This window comes from Gavialis gangeticus, unplaced genomic scaffold (genome assembly GCF_001723915.1).
Source record: "Gavialis gangeticus isolate Ggan-Ray unplaced genomic scaffold, GavGan_comp1, whole genome shotgun sequence".
In the NCBI taxonomy this organism is placed as follows: Eukaryota; Metazoa; Chordata; order Crocodylia; family Gavialidae; genus Gavialis; species Gavialis gangeticus.
In genome coordinates, this window is record NW_017729015.1 from 19,296,643 (window position 1) to 19,314,718 (window position 18,076).

Sequence of the window (18,076 nt, forward strand, 5' to 3'; positions counted from 1 at the left end):
GTGTGGGGGAAGGTGGGTGTGTGTGTGTGGAGGGATGTGGACAGGAGCTGGCAGCTCAGGTACTGATGCTCTGAGACTTGGGCCCACTTCAAGACTCCCTGCAGCTGGTGAGGTGACGCAGGTGGATGGTATTTCATGGGACCCCTCCAACCCCAGCCCCCATAGTAGCATTGCTTCCTCCAGGGAGCTCCCTCGTGCATGGAAAAAACTACTATGAGTGAGAACGAAGTAATCGGAGAACAAACCCAAACACGCTAAGTGGGAGCTGCACTTGTGTGCACACCCCCACCATTAAACACATGCCATGCACCACATGAAATATCTTCTAACGCCACCTCAAGAATAAACCTGTTAGAAGAATCCAGCTCATTGTCCAGTTTTGATGGCTCTCGATGCACACATCTTTTGGGGGGTGACCAGGTAGAGAAGCAGGCACTGTTTTGCATTGGGCTGCGTATCTTAGCACGGAGCATTGATCCACTCCCCCCAGTCGGTGTCCTCGTGGATTTATCGTAACACGAGGAAACCCATGTCTGATAGCACTGCCGTGCTGTAGGGTATTTCATACAGCAGGGTTGCAAAAAGCCCCTCAGCAGATTGCTTGCATTTGAGGGAGGGATTAATCTGGGGTGCAGGATCGCCCAGATACCTAGCACCATAGGTTTGAGATCTATAAAGGCCATGTTTGGGCAGGGGCGCAGTGATTCATTTGGGCTAGTTTAGTGATGGGGGATTGTTTGCCCTGCAGCTCGCAGATGTAACCTGTGGTTGTACTTTTATTTCATTGGCTTCTAGTAGGATTTGCAGGCAATGCTGATACTGTCCAACTTTTGCCAAGGTGCGTCTGTTCAGGAGTGGTGCTGACGGTCTCTGGAGGGGTTACCCCCTTCTCGGTAGGTGCCTTTGGCTAGGATTTTGGTCAGACGCCATTGGTCACAGCTGGAGAAGGGGTAACTTTGTAGCCAGCTGTATACAAGGATGCAATTAGCTGTATCACTTCATCATCTTCATGTTATCTCATCTCTAGACCATTTCCTTGAATTATTTAAAAAGGCCTTGGCATCGTAAACAGCTATTGTCTATGAGTCTAATGCAATGCATAAGCAGTGTTTGGTCTTTTGAGATTAAGCCTGCATAATATTTGGCATTTTCCTTTGGTCTCTACAATGCTTGTACAAACAGCTGGAAGGAACCTCAAATGATCTAGTCCTCTCCCTTCCTCCAGGCAGGGTCATCCCTCCCTAAATCATCCCAAGCAAATGTACATGTGCCCAACCTGCACGTAAAGGCTTGCAATATGAACATTTTGCAACCTAAGCAAGCTGTTCAGTTGGCATTAGTCCCCTCTGGACACAGAATAGTCTCTCGGCATCCTCCTTTACAACAATGTTGTCTTTTGGATTGGGAGATGGTCATCTCCCAGTCTTCTCGTTTCCAGACCGTGCAGAGACGCTAGACGCTAGGGTTCATAGATGCTAGGGCTGGTAGGGACCTCGGAAGATCACTGAGTGCAGTCCCAGTTCTTCTGACCTTCCTTGTTTGTCACGTTTTCTAGACTTTTAATTGCTTCTTTTTTTTTTTTTTTTTTTTTTTTTTTTTGTTTTTTTTTTTTTTTTTTTTTTTTTTTTTGTTTTTTTTTTTTTTTTTTTTTTTTTTTTTGTTTTTTTTTTTTTTTTTTTTTTTTTTTTTGTTTTTTTTTTTTTTTTTTTTTTTTTTTTTGTTTTTTTTTTTTTTTTTTTTTTTTTTTTTTTTTTTGTTCTATTTTGTCCATGTCTCTCTTTTTTCTTTTGAACAACAGGAGCCCATTGGAGCTCTGCTCTGGCCTCCAGCATGGCAGGCTAAATGCTTCCTGTGGACGTGCGTCGCGCAGGGGAGCACTCCTAAAGTTTTATGAAGTGTGCTTAACTTGGCCAGATCAGCTCCCTAAGTGTTATCTGGTTCCTTAAGTAAATATAGAATAAGGCGTGTATTAACTTGAATTGTCAAGTTGATAAACTAGAATGGTTCCTCTCCTCTTGGAGCTGTCTTCGCACTGAGCAAATATTTATTTGTGTGGTTTCCAAAGGCATATTTGTGCAATAGAGAGGGAGGTCAGACCTGTAATTACCTGTTACATCCATGCTGGTAAAGATGCCTAGTAACAAACACTTCTGGAGGGGAAAACTTGTGTAGATCTAAAACGCTATGTTACAGCTGCAAATTTGGATGCTCAAGTGTAATGTGAGGGTTACATGGCTCCAAAAAGTGTTTTTAAAGTGCAGAGATTTACAGAGTAAAATGAAAACGTTAAACCCAGCTGATTTGCGTTCCTTTTAACTGTGAGACGGTGGTGGGAAACTTTTTTTTTTTCTTTCTCGTTTCTCTTCCAAGCAGTCAGGAGCTGAGACTATTTGTCAGATTTGCCTTGCATTTTAATGGAGGTTTTAGTCCGGTCAGTAATTAAAATAAGCAGGTGCAGCGTGGAAGTTGGTTGGTTCCCAAAAGTTGAACCAAAGCGCTTTTATAACATTTCCGCAGGCAGAGCCAAGTGAAGTGAAGGATGGTTGTATTCCCTGGTACTGGCTGGTTTTGTCTATGCTTAAATAACTTGCAAGATGTGGAACTTGAGTGGATCAAATGCTGGGGCTTTCTAGGTGTGACGGCCAGCTGAGTTTGTCCCAGAGGTGTGCCTCAACCGAGTTCATATAAGGTAGCAGAGGAAATGCTATAGTATTTCAAGTTGGTTTTCTTTTCATGATGAGACTTGCTGAGAGTATTCCCATAAAATCTCAATAAATAATTGCCATTTTATGAGATTGTAAAAGGAGGAAATCCAATTTTTAGTTTGTATAGAAAGCTCTTCCCATGGGGGTGAGGCACTTGGCTGAAGTTGATATGCCATCTGGAAGCCCTGCAGGTTTAGAGAGCATTTCTGATAGCATCTTAAGCATTTTGGTATGAGATGGTGGATAGCCTTGTGACATTGTTCACGGCAACTAGCTTGTAGGGTTCAAGATGCATCTTGACCTATACTTGTCTTAAGAACCTCACAAATGACTCTAACAGATTTCTAGTTATTCCCATTTTTTTTGCATGTTTAGTGCTCGATCAAGCTAGTCCTGTTATGGTCTTAAATGCTGCATAGGAAATATCGCATCTAGACTAAGGGAGTCCAGTTTTGTGGACTATTTCTGCAGCCGATTAACTGCTCTTAGGAATGCATCATGTTGCATGTGTTTTATTTCCCCATTTTTAAAGTGCTTAAGTCAAAGAAGTGTTGCAACCCTGCCTGGTCAGCATCATCTTGTTTTGTAGCAATTCATTTTCAGCAAAAAATACCACCTTATTTGCGTGACTTCTGAAAGCTGGTATGCACGTTCATGCTTTGGTCTGTAAAGGAGAGAATATATTTTGGCTCCACTCTACAGTCATGTGCGCTAATGGTTCCTGGTCCTATTCCCTGACCCGGTGTTACAGTAGGAGGAATTGGATGACCTCTGGGTTTGTCGAAGTTTCAGTCTGAGTGTCCTGCCGTGGCAGTTCGAGGGAAGTGGTGGTGATGGGAATGCACATGACCTTTCCCTATTTTTGCTTGCTGTGCTACCACTTATGTAATGCGGAGGTGGCAGATGGGCACCCGACGTGCAACGGCTTGTTTTTGAAGAAAGAAAATGCTGTCTCTCTACAGCTTGAACCGGTGCTTTGCTGGAATGTATCCTGCAGCCGTGCTTCAGTTGGCTTTGGCCCAGCATTCACTTTGCTGCTACTTCAAGATAGTCTGAGCAGGAGTGGAAAGTACTTTGTCTGCTTAAGAGATTCCTTGGCGGAGAGATGGGACCGCCACGAATTCCCGAGTTGCTTACGTTTTAGCCACGGGAGGGTGGATATTGCACACTATCAGTCTGGCTGTCTCATTGTGTTCTTAAGCTGATAAACCTTTAAAAACGTTTTGCATGCACAGTGAGCAACTTATGGCTGGAGAGGAGGTGTGGGAGACGACGCGCAAAACGTGTACTGCGTGAAATCTGGTTTTATCTGAAGTTGTGTTTTCAAGCCATACAGCGCAGGGCTGGGAAATTAAACTTTGGTTCGCAGAACTGTCCGCTTGACACCCAGGCATCTGTGCACAAAAATTTAGATGTCAGCCATTTGGATTTTGATAGCTGAAAGGATTGGGTGGCTAGGAAGCCAGAATCAAAAGCAGTTAACCGGCACATGTGAAAGATCGCTGGAGCACCTTCCCACCCGCCCGGCCCTCCCCAAGCATAGTTATCTTCAGTGTGTCCCACCACCACCTCGCCTCCTCCTTGCATTCCTGAGATCAAGCTGGTTCCTTGCTGACTAATCATCTGATACAGGGGGAACAAAATGCTCCAGGAAATAGGAGTTTCCCATTCGGGAGCTTAACAGGAAATTCCAAGGAAAACATGTGGCCGGTAACGGGCTTACTTCCCTGCCCTTTCTTGTGATGGATGCACGCAAGGTAGGGCCAAAGGATGCAAACTCTACACGAGGCAGTGCCAAACGGAAAGGGAGTGTAAACCCTTTCCAGTCCCACACCGAAGAGGGGTGCACTTCAGCTCAACCTGGGAAAAGAGGAGGGGTTACAAGTGGCATTGCCTTGTGACCTTTTAAGGTCTCCCCTGCCTTGGGGGTCTTTAAGAGAAGGCCGGATAGGCATCTGGCTGGGGTCATCTAACCCAGTGCTCTTTCCTGCCTAGGCAGGGGGTCGGATTCGATCTGTTGAGGTCCCTTCTGGCCCTAGTATCTATGAATCTATCCCCCAATTTCCTAACCCCCCAGGCTTTCCGTCGGCTGGTCATTGGGACTAATATCCTTTCCGAATGCGTGTTTTTCGTAGCCGGTGCAAGGATGCTGGGCGCTGCGCCCGTGACTCTAAGGGAACCTGGCAATCTTTATAGACATGCCAGACCCTGGGAGCCCTCGTTGCTTTGCGTTTTCCTAGCGATCGACAAAAGCCTGCTGTCAGTCTAGTAGAAAGTACCCAAAGCCTTGCGATTCAACCCAAATGAACAATGCCGACATGAATAAGTGACGCTTCCTTAAAGCACCCAGAATGTTGTTGCTTCCACCTCCCTTCTCACCTTCCCACCGAAAAAGTTTAAACCCTGGGCCCGAGTGTCTTTAGGTGAGAGCTCAGTTCTGTCTAATCTTCCTGAAACTTCAGTTGTGACTGTGTGTGGGCGACTGGCTCCAAAGGGAAACACCCAGTATTGTTGGTATCGGAGGCACAGCTCAGTGGTAGGTGGGTTGGATAAGGCAATCCTCCCTACCTCTGCTGTGGCTGAATCACGGAGTGGAGGTCTGAGTCACCGGAAATGAATGCCGTGTTTCGCATTGTGCATCTGAAGTCTCAAGGACCGGGTCCTGGAGCAGCGAGTGCTCGTGTTTGTTCTGGGGCCTTGGGCAGGACAGTAACGGACTCATGCTCTCTGGAAGCAGATCTCAAGCAACTGAGCTATTAATGCCGGGTTCTTGCTTTTAACAGAGAGGCTTGTACGCACAGCGTGTGCGTGGGGTGCTGTCACCCTGCCCAGCAAGGGCTGAACACGTTTCACTGTTAATAAGGGGACGAGTGTCTTCATGGGTAGACCAGACCCCGGGTCAGGGTTGCTGGGCTCGGCTTAGACCTGCCGCTTTTGGAGCCCGACCGTCACCTCCAGCTTTTTCTGCCCGTCCACAAGTGCCGCTGAGGTCAGCAGGACCCGCGGGGGCTGTAGGAGTCGTGAGATGGAGGTCCAAAACCGAGAGGCACCCTTAGATGTTAGTGTTGACTAAAGCTGCCTGGAAAACTTCCACTGGAACAAAAGTTGAATTGAAAAAAGCTGGTTTGAGCCTGAAGTAGGTTTTCAAAGGAAACCATTTGATTCAGCAAGGTTTTTTTTTTTTTTCTTCTGAATCCAGCGCAGGGTTTGGATGAGACCAGGCTGGATTCCTGCCCGTTCGCCCTGGGGCTGTGGCCCTGGGAAGCCCCTTCTGCCGCCTCTGCACAATTGACATTCCTGCCCCTGTCCCTGCTCCGTGCTTGAGACCTGATGTACATCTCCCTTTAGTAGCTGCGGGGCTCGGGTCACTTCTGCTGCGTGGGAAATTTGGGGGGTGGGGGGGTGGAAAAAAAGTTTTACTCCCAATTTAAAAAAAAATTCTGTGAACCGCAAACCCCATTTTCTAGTCTTGAACCTCTTTATTTCACTCTACTGTTCTGTAAAGCCCAAGTAATACCCTCCTACCTAGCCTGGAGGTGTGGCGAAGGCTAATTTAAGTGGGTTTAAGTATGGGATTCCTCTGAGGAAAGTGCTACAGAAGTAATTAGTAAAATTGTATTCCTCTTTAACTTTCTTGTTGAAAGCTACTCTCTGAAGTGAGCTGTTCCTTCTCGCTCCCCACCCCTGGTGAGGCCAGTGCTATAAATAAGTTTGTTCTAATTGTTAGCAATCAAAGCTGGGCTCCAAACGCTCGCTTTGGCATTACTCTGGGTGCTCAGTGCATTTGTGAATTAACAACGCTTGAAACCTCGAGTCCTTTGGTTATATAAAGCACACGTCTTAAGCTGGTGCTTCTGCCCTGCTTGGTGGGGCACCTGTCCCTAGCGTCCGGGGACCCATGCTCTGCTCTGGGACTGCAGGTTCCCTGACCTTGGGCAACTCACTTCACCTCCCTGCCCCATTTCCTAGGAAAAGCAGACAATGAGGGTGTGAAGGGACCTCAGGAGGTCACGTCTAGTCGAACACCCTGCACAGCCAGCCCAGACTAGATCATCCCCTCCATGAAATAGTTATGGCTTCGCATTTCCAATGCTTTAGAAGATCTCATTTAATAGTAATTTCTTTGATGCTCCATCCTTCTTTTGGAGACTTCAGGAGCATGACAGGCTTTTTTTCCCTTCTTCTTAAAAGATGTTGTGCTCTGATGCATGCAGCACAGCTTCCCAGCTTGCATGTGGTGCATCTTCTAGTCTAATTAGTTGATGTTTTTCCCATTGGAAGATGTTGGGTAGATGGCTGATATGGGGGGGAGAAGGGTTGTTATCAAAGCACCAAGAGCATTTGCTCAGTTTTGTCAGGTGTCTTGCCCCACTTTTGGGGGGTGATCATTGCTAGATCTCTGTTGCAAGGACTCTACCTCTGTCACTTGCAATGTTGCCTTTGGCAGAAAACCAATTTGATTTCAAATAGAAGGTACTTGTGAAATCTTTTTTTTCCCTGTGCATAAGGTCCCTGAAACCTCTCCAAGCTCCACACCCAATTGCAGCTTGAAATACCAATTTGCAACTCCTGACTGCATAAACAGAGCCCACGTGTTTTAGGAGCTTTTTGATTAAGGGCTTGTTTGCCAAGCAGTGCTGTCAGCTTCCTCGTGGCTGCTAAGGGGTGGCTTGCACATCGTACTCTGGTTTGACTCTGGCTTTGAAACTTACCCTTGGCATAGGATATTCTTCAGTATAAGTACTTTCCTCCTGTGCTAACAGCATTCAGATTGGGGAATAGCACTGATGTAACTCGTTCTGTTCCTTTTTGGATAGTTGACTTTTTGCAGGAAGCTCAAGGGACGTTTCATTAGATTCAGTTAGTGCCAGTGAAACGGTTTTGAAGGTTGAATGCTGCCGTAGGACGGCTCCTTGTACTGTTCCATCGCTGATGTTCGGTTGGACTAAATTCAGCTCCCATCGAACTCAACCGGAGTGCCTATAAGACTCGTGTGACAGTTGAAATCTGGCTTCTCCTTTCACTGGGAGATGCAGTTTTTATTCCACTTGTGACCAGGTGCTACCGTAGGGTTTGAGAGCATGAGTGGATCCCAGGTTTGAGCTTTCGTTGCTTTTTTCCATCGCTCTACCCGCTGCACGGAAACTCTTCCCAGATCTTCTCCCAGGCCACGTAACTCATCTGCCGATTTGGAGAGAATTTGCAGCCCTGGATTTGGTGTCTCCCCTTCGCGCAACTATGCAACTAAACGACTTTCTGCTCGCGTTAAAGCAAACGACTCTTAAAATGAAGCGGAGCATCTTTGTGAATCAGACTTCAGGTACCTAGAATACAAATCCCCAGCGCGGCAAGGACACGATACTTCGGCGTCGTTCAGCAGCAAGAAGTAACGGAGACGTAGGCTTAAAGAAGTCTGGAGATGCATCCAGGGGAATTGAGGCTGGGGGGTGGGGGGGGAAGCAGTGCTTTCAAGAGTTGTTTTTTGAATCAGTTCTCCATAGGGGAAGGGACGGAGGGGAATTTTGTCCCCTTAAGACACTAAATCCCTTGCTCCACCTGCTTTTGAAGCTGTCTTGAAACTGTCTGTAAAAACATGGGACATCCGTTCAGCCAGTGCAAATTAATGGAAAACAGGTTGCATGCAGAGACAGGTGATTCCCTTCCCACGTGTCCCCGCTGTGGTGCATGGGGAAGGAGCAGGCGGCATGTCGCAGGCGATTGTGCATGTACCTTGTTGGCCTAGGCCAGAAGGGGACTATTGCTTCTTCCCCCGTGTCTGTGCACCTTTGAGGGGAGGTTTGGCTCCCCAAACTTGATGCCTGTTGACAGTGTAGTACGTTGTCTGCTGGGTGGGGAGAAGGGAAGGCGCATGGGCCAGGGGCAGCAGGGCGAGCCCCTCGCTCTTCCCTCCATTGAGAAACCATCTGTCACGTCAGTGCACGGGTGCTGGAGCGTGTGCTTTTTCCGTCTTCGGTGGCAAATGCTCGGTGCTATTCGTGCACAGCTGTAGCAGGTCTGCTTTACCAACCCAAGTCAACTTTCCCCTTCTCTCTACAGCCTTTTTAGGTTGTATCTCAGTTGCAATAATATTTGCCTTGAACTATTGGCTTGCAGCAGACTGGTCCAAAGGAGGAAAGTGAGCAGCGCGTCCGGCTCAACAGTGGAGACCTTGCTTAGAAAAAGGCAGTGTCCTTTTGTTCTGGGTCACGGCATCCTTCGAGCAGGGTGATAGGGTGATTTTTTTTGTGCACGGGAATAAAGCTGTGACATTTTTGCACTAGGTGGTCCATTGGGAGCAGCTCCCAAGATGATTAGTCAGAAGAGAGAGAGCTGGGTTAAGAGCAGCACAAGAGGATTTGGTGCTAATTCATGTTTTAAGACCCACCCCATCATACAGCGATATATGTTTAAAGCAAACTTTCAAGCTTTGTCAGAAACAATAGTGTTTGAAAATGCTGGTTGGGATCACTTGCACTTCTCCTCGTTTTCCGTTCTTCTCTTTGCATTTCGCTCCCCTTGAGCACGGCAAATTCCCGGTCGGCTTCGTTTGCCTTTGCTCACTGACGAGGCTGTTTGAGTCCCGGCCGCCGAGGGGTGCTCTCGTGGGGTCTCTAGAATTGCTTCTACTTCTTTTAAAGCTAGGTCTTCTAAAACGTCTGAAAATAAATAAAATATGGACACGTGAGGATTTGCCCGCCTGCTTTGGTGCTTGATCATTTTAAAAGGGCCCGTTTTATATTTTTGCTTCAAAAATGCAAATTTGAGTCAATCTATTCTAAACACCAAAGCATGCTTTTTTTTATTGCAGCGTGACTGCCCTGCCAGTGTTTTATAGCTCGAACCTCACAGCATCGTGCGAACCTCACCCGGGTTTCACTCGGACTGAATGTGCTTTCAAAGAATAAATAGCGTAACAACCACAACGAAAAAATGCGTTTAACAATCTGTGTTTTTGGCTGTAGCTGTGTTGGTCTAAGGACGTAGGCTCTTTGGGCAGATGTGATCTTTTATTACACCAACTAAATAGTTGGAAAAAAAGTTTGTAACAAACTTTTGGGCAGTCACCCTTTGTCAGGCTTGGGGGGGTCTCTGCTATTCCGAGACTCCAAGGAATCTGTACTTATTACTTCTTTAAAATCTGTAATTATTAATGTTTTAGTGCGTGTATGTATAATGCTTTTACCTCCTCATGCTCTGACTTTATTTTTGAGACTCTTCTAGGGTACTTTTGGGTCTGAGAGTGCTTTCAGCTCTCTTGGGCTTGACTATACTGGAGCATCTGCTTTTTTTTTTTGACGGGAGAGTGGCACCGCTGCAAATGCTCGGTGCTCTCGCACAAGCTGTCAGTCTCCCTCTGCCCTCCTTCCCCTCCCTCCACTTCTGGGTTCGTTCCTGCTCAACTTGAAGCTAGAAACGAGGGGTGTTGATGATTTGGATGATGCAGCTAGCATGGGGCTGGCCGTCTCCTCCCCTTCCTGAGCTGAGCCTGAAGCCGTGTGCGCTCAGGAATGACAGGCATTCCTGCTTGAAGCGAGCTGGCACGGGAGCTTATTTATGAGAATCACAAGTGCCCGGGCCTGGGGTACAGGAAGAACAGGAGCTACGGTGGATCGAGTGACACCCATGCCATTTCCTGAGTCCTGGCAGTCTCTGCGATCGTGCCGGGCTGGATATTGCCCCAGCCCGACTCATGGATTTATCACTTTAAAAGACTGTAGTACTTGCACCGGGCAGGCTGCTTTTTAGAGAGCTTCCAAAAAAAAAAAAGTCTAATCTAATCATGGGGCAGACGCTCTACTCGAGACCAGTAAGTCCAACTGCATTCGGTGAGTAATGGAGGGAAGCAGAGCAGAGCAACCTGGGGCTGAACCGGGGCAGGATTGCAGGTGTGCACGGGCGTGGAAAGCTAGGATTGTGTCCCCTGCATAGGTCACTAGACCTGGGGAGGTTTCTGGCTTGGACAAGAGTAACGAGAGTGAGGACTCGGTCTCCTTCCTCCCCTGTTCGTGTGCTTGCTGTGCAACACATTCCTGCCAGTACAGTCACTTGGGACAGACTGTGCTGCGTTTGTCGGCAATGGTCTGTGATCCAGCAATTAATAGGCAGGTGCAGGGCCGCGGGTTAACAGAGATGACAGCAAAATTCCCCAGACCTCGCTGGGATCGAACCCCTCATCTGGCCCCGGCGGGGAAGCATTGCAGAGTTGCGACGCCACGCTGCTTGGAGCAGCTATCGCAAATTGAAAAATGGGCTCGGCTGGCTTGCATCAATCTCTGCCATTTCTTGAATCGATGCAAGACAGCCAAGCCAATTTTTCGGTGTCGGCCGTTTTTTTTGCTATTATAAGGGGGCAGCTCTGATTTTGAGCGTTGTGGAGCTGATGGACTCAGGAGAGTGCAGGTGGAGTTGGGGGTGTCTCTAGCAACCGCAGAGTTTCAGGTTTGGAAACTGAATTCGATTGCTTTGCTATACCCCAGCGGGCTGTGCCCGGGGCTGGGATTTCCCTTCCCTGCCCAGGCGTGAGGGTCAGCGAGAAGGCTCCTGGGCTGGGTGCTGCTCCCACATACCTGCCACTGCCTTGCGGTGCGAGCCAGAGGAAGTCCTTTAATCTTGGCGTTTCCTCTTTGATGGATAGAGCTGTTATACTTGACAAGCACCTCTCTGATTATTTGCAGATGGAAAGCTCCTCAGTGTAGACAACTGATTCCCTTTCCCAGGGAACCCGTTTTGCAGTCATAACTTTCAACTGCCCAGGTGCTTTGCGAGGAGCCTGATTAACTTTTAGATTAAACTAGTGCTGTTTTTTTTTTGTTTCTTCTCCTTACTAGTCTTGTTCAAGAGCTGCTAAAAATATGGTATGAGAGATGGAGGGGTGCGGGGGGTGGGGGCAGCAGTAAAACATCTATCTTGGGTGATTAGTGGAAATTAATAGCACCTCACCCTTGGATTTATGAAGGGTTGGGAGGCAGATTTGATCCGACTTGGGCTGCCCTCTCGTTAGGTGCCGGAGATCCACAGTCTGAGCGAGGGGAAAGGGGTGATTTGGTGTCATGATGCTATCTTCCTCTGCCCATAAGTCAAAAAATCTTGTGCGACTTTATATCTGAATATTAGCTCTGTATTATACTTCTTTATTAGGCTTGAACAAGGTACCAACTTGCTGCACCAATTCTGAGTGTTAAGGCATAGCTCTTGTAGACGCTGCATTGAGCCTGATAGGATGCTGCTGAGAACAAGAGTCCTGTTAAGTTACTTTGGGGGTCAGGGATGTATGGAGACAAAGCCATGGTGGGTCTGAGGCTCTCGTTCCCCATCTTGCCCAGTTGTGATGGAAGCAGTTGGATGGGATAATGCAACGCATTACTTACTGCTTTAATGTCAAGGCTGCTCCTCTTTGCTGGTCCACATCCCAGGATATTAGTGGGATTTATTTTTTTAAGTGTTGGAAGTTAGACAAATTTACCTCGGTATGTGCTGTTATGGCTTGAAAAGCGACTGCTGCAAAATGACGTCCCCTTAATCATCACCCTGGGACCCATTTGTGTTTTCTGTCCTATCTGCCTGCGGCCGTCTTTCCTGCTTTCTACACCGTAGCTCACGGGGAAGGAGCAGAATGGAGACCACTTGCATCTGGAGTGGCCATGGGCATGGCGGTGCTAGGTTACCTGGAAAGGATTCAGATCGGGCTCCTAGGGGCAGCTTCTCAGTGTGGACAGGACCCTACAGCTGTCCTCGCAGCCAGCCCTGCAGGCAGCTGCTGTTTGGCCAGCGGTGGGTAACGAAGTCAGTAAAAATCGGGCAATGGGCTCAGGTTGGCAAAGCAGCACTTGGCTGGGAGAGCTTATCTGAGTGAAATGAAGCTCTAGAGGCAAAAGCCATTTTTCCAGAAGGGGCTGCATCTATATGAGGGGTGCTTTGTTGGCCTAGCCGCACCAGCAAAGTCTTGCACGCGCACCCCTGACTTGACTCAGGAGTCATCGAAGGGTGATCAGTGCTCTTCAGAGCATAACTGAGATGTAAAAGGCTGAGAGAGGGGTGTGTATGCAGCGGGGGTGGAAGCACAGTCCGGTTTTCCAGGGTGTCGGAGTAGGAAGTAGGAGTCAAACCTATTTTCCTTTCTGTAAGTCATTCCAGCAGTGTGAGTAATGGACGTGCTAGAGCTGCTCCTTGAGCACGTGGTGCTGGACAAAGCTGGTGGCTGTGCTTCCTGGTCACACAGGACTTTGTGTCAGAAACTTGCCTATGAATGCTGCTGGTAAAAAGCTGGTGAGGGGGGCATAGAGATGGACAGGGTGGGTGCCAAGTGTGCGCACCTTTCCTTGCCCGTTCCCCAGGTACTCGGGAGACCTCTTGAGAGGCCCCAACTGCTTTCTGCTGCTGGAGCAAATGTACATTATATATTATATAGTATATATTTTATAACATACATTTGCTCCTATATATGTGTGTGTGTGTGTGTGTGTGTGTGTGTGTGTGTTCTCTCCCTATATATATCTGTACACACACACTTGGGCATTTTGATACAGCCCACTGTACCCACGCAGTAACTTTTAATACAACCGCCTAGCAGCATGCATCGCTCTAGTTCAACAGCCCCATATATCAAATGCTTGTTAGGAGGACAAGTGAGATGGAGCTTGGTTTCCAGTGCAAAACCATGTGGGCCTCAAATTTAAAGAGCATGGTGTTTTAGTTTAGTCCCATACAAGAGTAAATGCTAGTTCATAAGAAATAAAGGATGTTGGAGTTATAACTATGGTAGTTCAAAGTAAAAATGCATTGGTTGCTATAGAGGAAACCTTGTTTTAATTTTTTCCTGTGAAAGATGAGCTTTTTTTTAAGCACAATTCCCTGAAATACAGCCTTGTTTACACGTGTGCACATGCAGTTGTACCAGGTGAATCAGTGCAAACTGCTGTGTAGACCAGGGGTGGGCAATTATTTTGGGCAGAGGGCACTTACTGAGTTTCAGCAAGCCATTGAGGGCAGCATGACGGGCAGCCCAGGGCAGATTAATATTAATTTTCTACATTTTTTTTAGGGGCCCTGCAGGCTGGATAGAGTAGCCTGGCAGGCTGCATCTGGCCGCCGGGCTGCGTTTTGCCCACCCCTAATGTAGACACTTGGCTGTAGCTTAAATCTCTCCCTAATTGACTAAAGCTGGCATAAGCCTGCTTTCAAACAAAATATTCGGGACCTTTTTGCATTGACTTTTAAAATATATTGATGCAGTTTAGCATGTTGATGAGCTTTGAGGCTCATGAATAGAAGAAAACTATGGCATTTCCCTATAAATGGGGAACTCGCCTAGTTAGACCTCTCGTGACTACTATAATGGACAGAGAGGTTTGCTTCCACGTGACCTGCGATCTCAGAGCTTGAAGCAATACAGGCCAGAAACAGCGCCGTGAAATGTATGGTACAACCCCAGCTCACAACCGCCCATCTGTATTTGATCTTCGTGCAAAAGTGAAGCAGTGCTAGCTTCTGAAAGTGAAATGAGAGAAGATTATCTCTTGATCGAGGCAAGACTCTAGTACGTTTGCTCCATCCTTGTCTTTATATTGGCAGCCTGCCCTTGATACCTATTGCACTTGGTGCGATCTATCAGACTGGGCAATCGCTAAGTTCCTGGGAAATATTTAGTTGCTCATATCATAAAGTACAGCTACCATTTAAGATGCCAAAGGTAGGAAAAATGACCCAGGAGAGCATCTTTCAGCCTCAGGTCAGTCATTCCTGAGCTGTTCTTGGAAGAAAACCTTCGTTGGGAAGTTGCTGCAGCGGGGCAAGGCAGGATGCGTTCCCTCTCGTGCAAAACCTGATGGTAGAAAACCTGTATGAAGTCCCACGCTCGGTTCTTCTAGCTCTATGTTCCTCTAAAGGATTTTCATCTTTCTTCAGGAGCAACTCTGCAGCTGTTATTTCCGTACGACTCCATCTCTGCATCGGAGATGAAATTCTGTAATGTTTTTTCATAGCCTTCAACTCTTGGCTTCGCATGGAGCTCCAGGTTGGGTCTCGGGGGGGACTCCATTGATACGGATAATACCAGGTTAAGAACCACGATTCGACTCCTTTGTGTCCATGCCAGGTGTTGATAGCATGCAACCCGAGTTCAGCTGGCGTTTCAAAACTTCCCCAAAGCTGCGCTCTAGTCTAGGTGTCTCCCCTACTTATAAGACTTACAAAAAACTAGAACTCTTGGTTCCCAAATGATACCTTTTATTATGAGCACAGTTCGGCTTTGATTTTTGGTGCCTTGATCCCATTCCTTCCAAGACCCCATATCCTGGGTGCCCACCACTGAGAAAGGAGTGTCCACCAGTGGATTAAGGCAGTGGTTTTCACCCTTTTTTCATTGCAGACCCCTTCAAAAAATTTGAATGGAGGTGCAGACCCCTTTGAATGGTAAGTGTGGGTATCCACATACTTCTGATTGATCATAGTCATCTTTCATGGACCCCTTAAACATAGTCTGCAGACCCTGACCCCAGGGTCCACGGACCACAGGTTGACAACCCCTGGATTAAGGGATTTCATAATTCCCAGTCTGCTCCTGGAGTGGCTCCCATCACGGTAGCTGTGGGGCTTGCAGAGTTTCTCCATGTGAAGGGTGAAGAGTCCTTTAAGTAGAATCCAGAGATTCTCGCTTTGCAGGTTTTCATCTATTAGGAGACCTGACTTTCTCTATGGTAACAGAGATTAACAAAAAAAGCCTTCACTCTGGGAAATATGCACTAACTACTTTTGCCTAGATGACACGTTGGTAGTAAAACATGAAGCCATTTGTGGGCTGTGCTGGAGGCAATAAGCTTGGAGTGTATCTGGAAACTTAGACCCTTAAAGAGCTCCTTTGAAGAAGCTGGTTTCTGTCAATGAAATGAGTACTACTGGCTGGAAAAAACCCCATATGAAAGGGAAGTGAAAGCTATCCATAACCCAGCGCTGGCTTTCTGTGCCTGAACACGATGCAGGGAGAAAAACCCCAAGCGAGATGATTGCAAAATACCCAGTGTAAATGAACTACAGAGCTTCTGTTTAGGCACGTGTGATTTTAATCTGCGACATGCTGCCCTCAATAAAACTGCTTTTAATAGCTCAGTCTCTCTCATACAGTTTAAAATACAGTCTGAATTGGGATGTCCTAAATTGTGGTGGGGACCCTGCCGTCGGCCCAGCGGGGTCGGTACCAACGTCCGACCCTACAGTCGGTACAAATGCACTGGGGGAGTTGCAGTTGCATTGTGTCACGAGACATCTCCATCCCTGGAAGTTGTTGAGAGCAGGTTGGACAGAGACTTGGCTGGGATGATTTAGGGGCTGATCCTGCCTCAGGCAGGAGCCTGGACTAGGTGACTCTGTGGTCCCTTCCAGCCCGACTTTGCTGCGTGATCCTATTCCTGCGATGGGACCTGAGTGTCTGCTCCTCGTGCGAGCAAGCAGGTAGAGTGGTTGAGTGCTGGTTAAAATATACTTGACTTCTGGTCGGTAAGACCCACATGGAGGGAAGGATTGTATCACGCTAGCCCGGGATTCTTCGGTATGTGGAGAGCCGAGTGTTAAACCACGGGATGTCAGGGGTTGACTACAGCAGTGGCCTCCAAACTTTTTTGATCGTGCACCCCTATCAGTAAAAAATTTTTGAGCACGCACCCCATATATATAAAATATAAAATGTATTTATTTATAAATTATATACATGTCCTACTGTACTAATATTTTATGTACATTATAAAACATGCACAAAAATAGAAATTAAAGGATGAGATAAAGATGAAATAAAATAAATATAAATAGAAGTTCTAATATTTTCTTCCCGCATCCCAATGGATCGTCTTGCGCACCCCGCTTTGGAGACCACTGGACTACAGGGCCCTAGGACTCTACTAATGGGGGTGCAACACCAGTGCTTGCCCGGGGGAGCGTGCTCGTTTGAAACTGGTTTGAGGCAATGATTTTTTTCAAACATAAACTTCCATGCTGGTTCTGCAAAAAACGGTTAGACAAGGTTACAGCGGTGGGCGTGGGTGGATGCATGTGAAAGAGGGTTTTCATTCCAAAGTTCCTGACCGGTTAGTGAGGACACTGCTGTATTCACGCAAGTTCAGACTTTAAAATCTGGGTCCCGGCCTGGAAAGTGAGAAGCTTTTGAGGTTCTGTGGTCTCGCAGCTGCCCTCGGCGTCGACTTGAACGCGCCACCCTGAGCGAAATCCCCAAGGCGGGCTTCAGAAGGAGCTGCCAAAGCAAAAGCTCATGCCCTTGCTTGTAATAATTTCCAGCTCCCATGCAGCCGTCCCTTTCCCAGCGCACCGGTTGCGGCTCCTTGGCGCGGTCCCCAGCTCCTGACTCAAAGCAGGCGTGTTTGGGAGAACACCCCAGCGGAAAGCAGCCCTGCACCTCGCTCTGCAGCAGAAGAGGGAGCGGCGGTGAGCAATCGCCTTGCCTGGAGGACTCCCGCGGCAGCTCTGCGGGCACCAATACCAAGCCCCTTCGCACACCGCCTTCTCGCCGCTGCCCGCTGATTCAAAAGGGAATTGTGCTGAAACCGAACGTGCCCGTGAGTCTGGATTCTTGCCTTGGCTGGCCTGAGAAGTACTCGCCCTACCTAGTGTGAACAACCGCTGAGCAACGCGGCTGCTCAAAATACATGTCACTCTTAACACACGGCCGTGTCGCTGACCCACCCTCTAATTAAGACAGAAGAACGAATGCCGTACCGGGTTGCATCATAGCCGACTCCTTGCATGCCTGGCTCCACATGCTTATTATTGACAGCAAGAGGAAGAGCAGCGCAGGTGATCGCGGCACCTTGCAAAACTTGCTGGATGTGGTTGTGGCTCGGTAGCGCCTGCAGTCTGACCCCGTCCCTCCCTCCCCGTCGTCCACGTGCATCGCGTGGCAGATAAACGAGGCATGAGGAAGGGACCTGTCTTCGTGACACATTCCCTGGGTGGGCAGAGTGTTTCAGCAAGAGCCGGATAATGTAATAATGCAACGCAGAGAGGAGTTTTATCCTGCCAGGCCAAAGGGACAAGCAGCTCCAAGTCAAGTCGGTCCCGAGCCTGCACCGACCGTTGGGGCACCTTTTGCTGTAGCAATAACTTTCTCCCCTTCTTCCCAGCCTCTTTCAATCTTTGTACAATCGGTCCCTTTTTAATCTCATCCTGGCTTTGATGTTGGTGGTCCAACTTGTCCTCTTCCTTGTCCATCCACAGCATCCTGCAGGACGGTGTTGGCCTTGTTACGTGTCCAAACCACTGCATCCTGCTCCTGAGCCAGCTCAAAGTAGCCTAAACCAAATCTTCCTGACGTCGATGGGAATTGCATCCACTTGTCCTAGGCCGGAGTCGGACCTGAGAGATTTGAT

General features: G+C 47.8%; 1 protein-coding gene across 6 annotated transcripts in view; it reads left to right on the forward strand.

Annotated features, from left to right (window-relative positions):
* Positions 1-18,076, forward strand: part of PHACTR4 (phosphatase and actin regulator 4) — a 78,074-nt gene that overhangs the window by 39,258 nt on the left and 20,740 nt on the right. The window contains exon 1 of one of the 6 annotated variants that reach the window (XM_019512515.1): positions 10,191-10,531. The exons of 4 other annotated variants lie outside the window; for them this stretch is intronic. In XM_019512515.1, the coding sequence (XP_019368060.1) occupies positions 10,486-10,531 (46 nt within the window). In that variant the 5' untranslated portion in view covers positions 10,191-10,485. Of the gene's footprint in view, positions 1-10,190; positions 10,532-18,076 lie in introns of those variants that run through there. One more of the 6 variants, XM_019512519.1, reaches the window with a different exon arrangement.